Source organism: Stegastes partitus, unplaced genomic scaffold, assembly GCF_000690725.1.
Source record: "Stegastes partitus isolate 25-593 unplaced genomic scaffold, Stegastes_partitus-1.0.2 Scaffold1064, whole genome shotgun sequence".
NCBI lineage: Eukaryota > Metazoa > Chordata > Actinopteri > Pomacentridae > Stegastes > Stegastes partitus.
Genome location: NW_007578795.1, coordinates 51,646 through 62,827, shown reverse-complemented (window position 1 = coordinate 62,827; position 11,182 = coordinate 51,646). Strand labels below are relative to the sequence as shown.

At 42.7% G+C, this 11,182-nt stretch overlaps 1 protein-coding gene across 3 annotated transcripts in view; it reads left to right on the top strand.

The window, feature by feature from the left end:
- ube2e1 (ubiquitin-conjugating enzyme E2E 1) overlaps positions 1 to 11,182 on the top strand; it is a 106,269-nt gene that overhangs the window by 75,324 nt on the left and 19,763 nt on the right. The window contains exons 1-3 of one of the 3 annotated variants that reach the window (XM_008295658.1): positions 5,388 to 5,466; positions 6,647 to 6,838; positions 7,302 to 7,352. The exons of 1 other annotated variant lie outside the window; for it this stretch is intronic. In XM_008295658.1, coding sequence (XP_008293880.1) covers positions 6,654 to 6,838; positions 7,302 to 7,352 — 236 coding nt within the window. In that variant the 5' untranslated portion in view covers positions 5,388 to 5,466; positions 6,647 to 6,653. Of the gene's footprint in view, positions 1 to 5,387; positions 5,467 to 5,571; positions 5,838 to 6,646; positions 6,839 to 7,301; positions 7,353 to 11,182 lie in introns of those variants that run through there. One more of the 3 variants, XM_008295659.1, reaches the window with a different exon arrangement.

Below are 11,182 nucleotides of genomic sequence, written 5' to 3'. Positions count from 1 at the left end.
AGAGATGTGGACAACAGCACGCATTATCAGACAGTGTGTCTCTGAAGACGTTCACAGGACTCTGGTCTGGTCAGCCACAGCATGAAGGGTGGATCTCTACTGGAACGTTCAGGTAGGCTAAATAATCCTCATATGCTGGTAGACTTCAACATGAAGACAACATGGAAGTAACTCTGCACATATAATGACCACATAGAGACCTCTGTGCACACAAGTTCCTACGAATGAGTCCACATCACCATTTTGTTCAAACTGCCAAATTCAAATTCTACTAATAATTAGGAGCCTCAAAAGGTGGTGACATCTCAGCCAAACACTTCTCAACATTCAGCAAATTATGTTACAGAACTTAGTTTTGAGTCCAAAATGACAAACAATGAAACCCTGAAGACAAAGTGATGGAGTTCTGTCTGAACTGAAGCAAACCAACCAGCTGTGGTTTTATATCTGGTTGCTTCATTCTTGTGTTTATTGCCACTAAAACAGAGAAGCTGCCGTGTGAGTCAAGGAACTGATGTTACGTTTTTATGCTGCACTTACAATGTGTTTATAATGAATTTTAAATGCCCTCAGAGAACACTGATCCTGATTGGTAGAAGATCTAAAGTTGCTCCGTGTGCAGCCCTGAGCTTAAACACTGAAGGCATTACGTTTCAAACAGCACTTAACCGGCCCCCTGCAAAGCCGACACACATCATGTCAACCATATCAGCTTTAATGTGCTGCAGGTTGTCATGAAAGGAGGCTGGATGTGAAAGCAACACCTGGACGCCTGAGCAGGACTCCCACCGACCTCCTGCTACCAGAGGAATGCTCTCAGACCGTATAGACATGGTAGAGCTTCCTCCTTTGTTTTAGTGACTGATCGAGATTTTGTTTCTAAAATTATAAAAACTAAGTGAAAAATACTGAAAGAAAGAAAACAACTTCACAACAGATTTCTGGTTCCAGTTAATTAAGTCTTCAGTCAAATTCCTCCCTAATGTGGTTTAAACGTCTCCAGTCTGAGCCGGTCGCTGGACATCAGGAGTTATTAGTCACAACTTCTCTGATGTTCTTCTGAATAAATCTCCATCGTCACCATCTTTCTCACAGAATCAAACAACTCTGACAGATAAGATATTATCTCTTCTTGTTCAAACCAGATATGGATCTTTAGGGCACAAATTATTGTCATTATCTTGAAAATGCAAACACAAGTTTGCATGTGTCGTATGTGAACAAGATGTCAGATATCACACAAGTTTTAGATTTGAGCAAACATCACAGTTTGCACACGTGTTTATCTCATGCAAACAAGATAGCAGCTCGTATCTGTTTGATCAGGTGATTAATGAGGACAAAAAAAATATTTAACAGCTGGTACACACAAGTTATTACAAGTACACAAAAGTGAATACAAATACACACAATTTTCTAAAAATACACAAAAGGTAATATAAATACACACAAATAAATAAAAGTAAACACAAGTTAATACCAACACACAAGCTTTTTACAAAAATACTCGTTATTAAAAAACACAAAGTTAATAAAAATACACACGTTAATACAAGTACACATAGATGATTAAAAGTACACACAAGGTAATACCAGTTAACACAAATTAATACAAATACACACAAACTTTCTGCAAATATACACACGTTACTACAAGTACATACAAGTTAACACAAGAACAAGAACTGAATATAAAGACATACAAGTTAATACAAGTACACACAACTTAATATAAGTACACAAAAGTTATGACTAGTACAGAAAAATAATACAAGTACACATAAATTGATACAAGTACACACAAGGTAATGCAAACGTATTCAAGTTTGCACGAGTGATTATTTTGCAGCAACAATATTTATTCATATTTTAGTGTATAAGTTTATCCAGGTACACACATTGTGGTGTTTTTTGTGCACAAGTTAATAATTGTGGGCTCAAGTTATTGTCTTGTTCCAACAAAGTGACTCGTGTGAAACTTGTAGGCTCCAGACATGGAGCTTGTGTTTTGTCTTTTGCTGCTTTCCAAGAACGTTGTTTTTGTTTTTTGTTTTTTGTTTTTTGTTTTTTCTTTCAGCCCAAACAGCAGCAGAATGAATGTGTTTGACAACGAGCCACATAGATGAAGGTGAGCAGGAGGGTGTGTCGGTGATTGCAGCCACAGCAGTGTGTTGAAAACAGAGTAAACCACAGAACAAACTAACACTTGTTGATGGGCCTCTGCACAGCAGCCGATCCGCTCGCTCTGAGCAGGAGACGCTGCTTCGCTCGCTGTGGTTTGGTCTCTGGCTGCGTTGCAAAATCAGCAAAGTGGAGCAACAGTGGCAGAGTTAATTATGGCTGACACATCAGGAGGGGGGAGGGTCTCCATCCTCCTCCTCCGCCCTTCCTCCTTCACACGCCGGAGGAAGAAGGATCTGGCAGAGAAGGAGAAGTCACTCATGCGTGGGGAGTAACGTAACATTTGCAACCAGAGGCAGGTGATCAATAGGAGTGAAAAGGTCAAAGTTGGCTGTGAATAAACCAACACCTGCTCTGCATAATGATGGATATCATGCAGGTGTAATGAGCTGTGCCGAGTCATCTGTTAGTACTGCTGGCAACACGCCAAACAGGTTATTACATCAAACAAGGTGGACTCCTCAGTAGAAATCAAGGTTTGTTCCTTGTTAACATATTGTGGTGTTTTATATGCTGAGAGGAGCAGAACCAACAGTCCACAACTGTTGCTCTGATATTACATCTGGACATTGTGCAGCGTGGAGCAGTTTTATGTCTAGAGGCAGAACTATAGATGAGCTGTGATGAGTCGATGGAGGTTTTTAACCGCTCACACTGATCAAACCTACAGGAAGGAGTTCAGTCATGGCAGCAGGTCAACATCTAAAGTCAGATTTATGATGGACACACGTGATCAGCTGCTGGGATGTGATATGTGGGCTTTTCAGACAGATTACAAATTCACACATGAAGAAAATGAGAAGCTAGCTCAGCTGTCACCATCAGCGTTAGCTATGAAACTCCATAACAGCCACTTTACGAGCGTCCAGCTCTCACTGCAACCACTTTGTTTCATGTTTATTTAACCTGCAATACATTTCCCATGTAAGGCCGCTTTATCGAGGCTCTAACAGCCTTTTAAAAGTGTCACTCAGCTTTGGGTTGCTCTGTTTGTTTTAGTGCTGGGTTGTAACTCAGGCTAATGGCTAGCACTAGCCTGCGTTTATAGCTTCCCAGCAGGCAGAGGAACAGGTTGTGGAGTATTTCTGTTGTCACATCAACTAACGTATAGAAACTAGTCATCAGTCCAATGTGTTTTATACACAATTATCCTGAATCAGCAGGTGGAAAGCTGCTAAATGTCCTCCTGATGTTCTCTTTAAAACTGCTGCTACAGGAGCTAAACAGAAGCTAACGGCTACTTTCACCTGTTAGCAAGAAGAAGTGCTGCAGCCCAACAGACAGAATGAAAGAATAATTTAGTATTAACCTTACTGAGAAAACAAAAAGGTATGGTCATGTTTTTGTTTGTTTGTTTGTTTGTTTTCTCATGTGTTTGACTTGTTTTCTTTGTCCCACATGCTCGTCCGTTTGTTGTCGTTTGTGTTGAAGCTCAGCAGCTAAACTTCGCCTGTCTGTCGTCGTGCTCCAGCAGAACGTCTGAACCCACCGGACAATGTCAGGACGTCTGTCTGCTGCTGGACCCACACTTCCGGACAGAATCACGCTTCATCCAGCGGCAGCGTCAAGTTACTGCAGCTCACCGTGAAGCAGAGAGCGGCCTTCCGCCTCACAAATAAGAGCACCGAGGAGGAGGCAGCAGGGCCGGTGTTCAGCCGAGAGAAGGACCCCGTCTCCTGGAGCGCAGTGAAAGCCTGTAGATAAAAAAAGTCTAACAGTAATATTTAATATTTGTCTGTATATGGTCACGTGGAAATAATGAGAACAACAGATTTGTTGTGATGTGAAAAGTGAAAAATGCCTCCCTCCAGATTTAACCCGCGTGTCCTCAGTCTGACTTTAAATCAGACTAAACTCAGAGTTTGTAGTTTGGGTTTGAAATATATCTTTTGTGACACCAGTCCCGTACAGCCACAGGTGTGCCTCCAATTAACTCAAATGTTGTCAATTAACCTATCAAAAGCTTCCAAGGCCATGACATCATCATCTGGGCTTTCCCAAATAGCTTGAAGACGTAATAATCTTAGTCTATGTAAACTTCTGACTTTGAAGAAAGTAATAAAAAAAATCTCTAAAAAATTCTCTCTCTCATTATTGTCACATTTAGCAAATAGAAATAATTTTGGTAATTCTAACTGACCTAAAACAGGAAAGGTTTAGTCTGATTTAATGTCAGATAGTGAGAAAAAAAAAAGGTTATATGTCTTTTTATACAGTGTATGTAAGCCTCTGGTCTCAGCTGTATATAGTGGTGATGCATGATGCCTTCATGCATCATTTGATCAACACAATCCTGCTGCTTATGCCAAATATAAAATCTAATTATTATTTTTAAATTTATTTAAAGTTTTGAAGTCCTTTCATTAATTTAAACTTAATGGGCTCAAGTTCTACCTTTACGACACCTTTTTATTTTTATTTTTATCAGTGATATTTTAGTGCCTGACATAACTTAAATGTCAAGAAGTAAAATGTGTTTTAATAGTGACAGTGTGTGTGATTGACCTTTATTTGTGGATTTAGCTGAAACTCTTGTACAGACTGCAGGGATGAAACCTACTTTGAAGAGTTCTGGACACAAACTGCTAAACAATGAAGACTGAACCAGAACCTGCAGCTACACGGTGTGATGTCTCAATAGGTCCTGACCTGAGCAGAACAAGGACACTTCCTGTGTAATTTAATTTATAATTATCCCCTGAGCTTTATCAACAATTCAACTGGGGGTTAAATAAAAAAGCGTATTATCCTGCATGTGTTCTCAGGCTTTTTATGTGACAGTCTGTCTGCAATGACCAAAACAAACAAAAAAAGAGACTGAAGATTTTTTTGCATACACATATGTGCTGGAAGAAAACAAAAAAGCGTGTGAGTAATGGTCTCAGCCTGACCTCCCCTATGAGGGCCTCATGTTGGATTTTTCAAGACCAAACAAATAGATTAACATTAGAAAATTAGGGGGGGAAATTACTGCTACTACTGCTAATAATAATAATTTTTCTAATATTGACTGGTTTTCTATTGTGTTAACAGTATTAAGCAACTTGTATTCTGTTTATAAATTAATCTTGTAAGGTCCATACACACTGTGCTGCTCCCTCATTGAAGTACATCTAATCTAAACTTATTGATCACTGATAGTTTATCTCCTCCTCGGCTCCTCCGTGCTTTTATTTTGCAGACCCTGGCCGGAGGTCGGAGCCGTCCTCGTGCTACCAGCTTGACACTGGTGCGTCCAGGCGGCGGAGGCACACACGTACAGGCTGCACACACACACAAAGAGAGGTATCTACAACGACATATTTGTGTTACAGCGTGTAATATTGGGACACTTTGTGTGGCCGGTGTGTCGTGGAGGGTTTGGGGGATGAAAATGTGTCCGTGTTGCCGTCAGGGGAGCCCGTAGGAGTCGGTCCATCCTGTGACTGGCTGCTCTCAGATCAGCTGCATGTCGACGGATCAGCTTTAAAACGCGAGCAGAGCCTTTAACGGCGCCTTGTGTTTGTTTTTGAGGCGCTGCTGCGGCTCTAAGCCGCCGGCAGCAGCCTGACAGGACCGCGGCAGCCCGCTCACTTGTTCAGGCGAAACTTTGGCTGGGCTGGGGGTTGTGGAGGTGTTGTGTCGGGCTCCCTGCCGACTGCGACATCGCCCTGTCGGTGTGTTTCTGCTTTTCCTCTCCGACCTGTTCGGCTCCATCGGCAGCAGAGGTCCGTGTGGCCGCGGATCGCTCCGTGCTGTCGGCCACAGCGAGGCCTGCAGCTCAACTATTTCTCCAAATCATTTCCTTTGTCGCAGCCCGACGACGCTAAAAATAACGCAAACATTAGCGGAGGTCACAATCCAGCGTTATGAAAGAGGAGAGTCCTCCGCCGATAAGCTCGATAAGTTCCTCAATATCAGCCTCCCAGGCTGGATTTAAACTGGTGGAACCAGTTAACTCGGGTCAACGTCTAGTCCAGGCCTGCTGCTTAAACCGACGGAAGCGTTCATGGAGTCCGCGGCTGCTGCGATCCACACACAGGCTGTAGCTGCTTTCTACAGCCTGTGTGTGCGCAGACTGCCATGTGCCAGAGTCCAGCAGAAAAACCCTCAAATTTAAACTGAAGGCGCGTCTCAGTGGCTCAGTCCGCTCGGTGTCGGTTCCTGGGACTGTGTGGGAACTGACTTTAATTCGGCCGCTAACACACACTTGTAGTGATCAATAAAATTTCAGCTTAAATGGGTTCACACAGCTCCCTGCCGCCCACGGGCATCTAGTGCAAAACGTCAGCTGTAGAAAGTGCAGTTTTATTGCAGAGTTATTGTGCTGGAAAGCTGCCGAGCAGCAGCCTGAACGCTTCTCACACATCCACAGTCTCTCTCAGCTCTGATGCTTTGGCCTTCAGCAACTTAAATGTCAGCTTTGTGGAATAAGGTTTTGGGGCAAAAGAAGTTTCTGAATGTTGTGTTCCTGTTTGCTCCTCAGGCTCGGTATGTCGGATGAAGATTCCCGTGCCAGCACAAGCTCTTCCTCCTCTTCATCCTCAACTCACCACCACCACCACCACCATCAGCAGCAGCAGCAGCAGCAGCAGCAGGAAGCCAACCCCCCCAAGAAACGAGAGAGCAAAGTCAGCATGAGCAAGACCTCCAAGCTCCTGTCCACCAGCGCAAAGAGGTGAGAGAGCTGCTGGCAGGTCTGCTGTCCGCCTGGTGATGACTCCAGATGGAGTTTCCTCCTCTGAATGGGTTGTTTTCAGCTTTGTTGCAGTGAGTGTTTGAAGGCTCCTGGCTGCATGTTCTCCTTTTAAACAAGGGTTCATCACCTTCCTCTGCTCTCCAGGAGTTTGTTCTACTTAGAAGTGACAAGTTGAGCCTAATTCTGAGTGCAGAGCATGATTTAGAACAGCATGGATACCAGGAGCATAAATCCAGAATTGCACTGTTCTAGTTTTACCCTGAAAGGAGAGATTTTGAAAGTCCAGACCAACATATGACATCGCTGTGACTGAGAGGCTGTGACTGAGAGGTTCTTCATGAGATCAGGTTATTTTACGGTGTTATGTTGCAAAGCAGCTATTTCTAGATCCCATCAGGACTCTGGATTTTCAGTTTTTGATCTTATTTGCTCTTACTTGCAGAATTCAGAAGGAACTGGCTGACATCACGTTGGATCCACCACCAAACTGCAGGTAAGAGGAAGAGCACCTGGACGGAGGGTTATTAATGTGTCATTGGAAAGATTTGGGGCTCTGACATGTGGGTTTTAAAGGCAGTGTGATTATTTTTTGGTCTTGAATGAGAACTTTTTGGCTCTTTGTTGATGCAGATCATCCGTCCGTTATGTTGAAAAAAAGCGCCTCTTAGACTAGAATAAAAGATGCTTTTGGTTCACTGCCTCGACGTCCAGTCCATCAAAAGACAAATACAAATCAAGGTAACTGCTTCTTAAAGATGCAGTTAAATGTGCTGTTTGTTTGCTATTCATTGAGCTTTTCCAGTAAATTATAGATGGATTACAAGGTTGACCATTTACTTGTAGCTCTGTCACGTTTCTCTGGACTCCTGCTGCTGAGTGGTCAGACTTGTAATGTGCTGTACTCATTCTTTCAGTTCATACTTCCTGATTTCTGTCCAGATTTTGCTAGTTTTACTCTTTTCTGAAACTTTTTGTGCAGCTTCCTGTTTGATAAAACATTTCATATTTGAGTTGTTGGGATTTTATCAAATGAAAATTTGCCTTCATGTCAAAACTTCAAGTGAAAATAACTCATTTCAAAATGCAGGAGCTGCAGTTTTAATGAGAACTCAGTCTTACACTGATGTGTTGGTGCTGGTTCTGCTGGTTCTGCTGGTTCTGTTGGATCTGTTGTCCGTTGCTGTCAGGTTACTGAGTGCTGGTGTCGACACTGACGGCTCAGAAACACCAGAGTGGTTGTTCTGGTTCTGGTGATCACCTCATTAATAATCACCTGGATTAATTGTTGCTGATGAGTATTTCCAGGACCTCATATCTTCGTTAACCTCGTCACCATAAATCCTGTAAGCTTTGACCTCCTGGATTCAGGGATGTTGAGCAGTCGGCCCTAAACAGTACGACAGCATCCTGCCATGCTGGAGTTACTGTAAACACCAGATTATCACTGAACAGTAACGTTCAGGTTGGAGGTCTGTCAGGGAGAGCAGAAGTTTGTAAAGACTCCAATTGAGGCTGAAGGATGTGCCAAAATGATGCTGCAATTATTCTGACAGATATGAGTCACAGTTTTATTCGTGTGACTCACCGGATGTAGACTGCAGGTATGTGTTTTTTGAATCATTTCTAAAACTCACTTCACGTTTGGGAAACAACAGCCTGAACCTCTGAGCAGCAACCTGCACACGAGGTGAACATCTCAAGATCTTCAGAGGACTTGGATTGTACAAATACTGCTATTTCTTTTTTCTTTTCTGTGAATTAGCTGTTTTTATCACAGGGCTCAGCTCACTGCATGCAAATATTCCTCCATTACTATTTTGATGAAACACCTCGATCACATCCTTCGCTCAACCCCGCCAAAGACGATTGAGATTGGTTTAAAGACAAGCAGAATGCTGTGTGGTGCAGCCAGACCAGCATATTCTGCTGTTTCAGTGGACGATTTTGTCATTTCCCCCGAGACAATTATAAAAATGACAACGTTCATAACAGAAATTCATTCAGAATAAGCATGTTCCCTTTGTTAGCAAGCAAAAATCAATCAAAATTCATTGACTATATTTCAACATCAACGTATTTTTTAAACCTCTATACACACTTTATGTTATATTTTGTCAGACGTAGCACTAATGACGGTAGCCTGCTAACGTGTTGAGCAGCATCCATCCCAGGCGATGAGCTGTGGCTACGCTAGCTGCAGAAGCTAGCAGCAGCTGTCTCATTCGGGCTTGTTGACCAGATATCAAAGCTCTGTGGTTATTACCATAACTGTTGGAAGCTATGTCACCCACCTTTGAGTCTCATGATAATATGTGAATGAGGGTAATTTATTCAAAGTATGTCAGGGTTTCTGTCAGACTACCTGGTTTAAAAAAAACCAACAACAATAACCGTGAAACCAGCTGCAGGGTTTTATCTGGTTCTGTTCATTTCGGTGAGTTAAAGTGAGCAGCGCTGAGCCCAGAGGGAGCAGGTTAGCATTCCTACTGAGGGATCAGGTCCGGAAAAGAAAACACATCTCCGACCTATGAAACAGCGTTTATTGTTTGCCAGATTTAGTCTGTGGGACCCGTCTTTGAATCAAGTTTGGCAGGTTTAGACAAGTGTAGTGAACATGAATGTCCAGCGTGTGTTACGGATGCTTCACGTCTTCTGCTGGTGCTTCTACTGAACCTGTTCACTGCAGAAGTGTTTCACACAGAACATCTCAGACCTGATGCCGGAGTGCATTCACAGCTCTCTGTTTGATGTGCATGTGATGTTTGGATAAATTGTATTGTGTCATTGAAGCTGTTGCAATCTTGTGTTGACACGGCCTTGCTGCAATCAGGGCACAGAGCAGAACCGGGAGCTGGAAAGAGGTGTAAGGTTCTGACCCACTCGGTGTCCTGTTTGAAGCTTTTGTTTTTTATTTTTTTTTTTTTTAGCAGTTTGAGGTAATGACAGGCCTGTTGTTGATTATTGGCAGTAAAGTGGATGTCTGAAGTCCCGGTCATAACGTCTAGACCTTAAAGGCGAGCTGATTGCATGGCAGCGTGCTTGGAAACCACGAGTTACGTCGCTAAGACCCAAAACAAGCATTTAGACGATGCAGTGTGGCCACAGGGGAGAGCTTTGGGCTTCACCAGGAGCTCTTTCACTCACAGTGTGTGTGCTGTGTGTGAGTCATCATCTCAACTTTAGTAAAATGTGCTCCGTCGCTGGCTGCACCCCCCAAAACCCTGTGTTGTCCCAGATTAACTCCTTCCACTGAGGCCTTCTGAGGCTCTGCTGGCTTATTGAGAAAATGTCTCTGATGAGTATTTCTGACAAGAGATTTAGCTTTGAAATGATTTGATAAAACTCAGATATAAGTTGCTGCAACATAGATGTTGGTTATAGAAGAGCCGAGGTGAGTCTGGTGCAATCAGTACAGATTTGGCTAAAAACCTTCGACTATGTTCTTTGAAACAATGAAATGATTTTGTTCACCTGTGATCCCTCGTTTTCATTCTTGGAGGTAACTGCTGGGGACATGAGAGAGTAGAGACTAGTCGGAGTTAAAGTTCAGATTTGTTGATTGAGATAAACCCAAGTCAAGTATAGTCAACAAATCTCATGAGAACCCTCAAACCAGCTCTATCCCACCTACAGGAGTGTGTGTGTGTGTGTGTGTGTCCAACCCTCTCATGCTCTCAATACACTCGTTTCTTGGGCTACAGTGAGTCTGAGTCTAATGCAGTCTAGTACAACAATCCAGCACTAAAACCTGATTTTATTTTTGTCATTATGGTCACTTCATGTTGAAACACAACATGGTGGAGATCATTTAGAGGATGTGGTTGTGTTGTGTTGAGGTGTGTCTGTAGCCTCCAAAATGAACTTGCACTTGACTCAACAACTCCCTGAAATAGTTAAAACAAATACTGAGTACGATAACCAGCATGAAGATAAGATTTATTGCAAGACTGACGTATTAGACTGCATTCATGTTAGCTCAGTGTTCCTAATAAACCGGCGTATCCCACAGAGCTGCTGGCTGTCGTTCCTTCATTACCTTCAACACAAACTGTAGTTTATTTTGAACCCGTGCTAAAGGATTTAACTCATAACTAATTATGATTTTCTGACAGATATTGTAGTTACTTTGTGGCATCATTTTTAGAAGTAAAGCTCCTGTTTACGTTGTACTGTTCAGTCCATTTCAAACATGTGACGGAGCGTTGCTACACCATCAGCAGTGTGACTGTCACACCAGCATGAGTTTGTAAAACCACTGAAACACCAGCTCTGGGTCAGACACACCGCATCATGTACAGGCTTTTCTAAATTACAACATTTGTA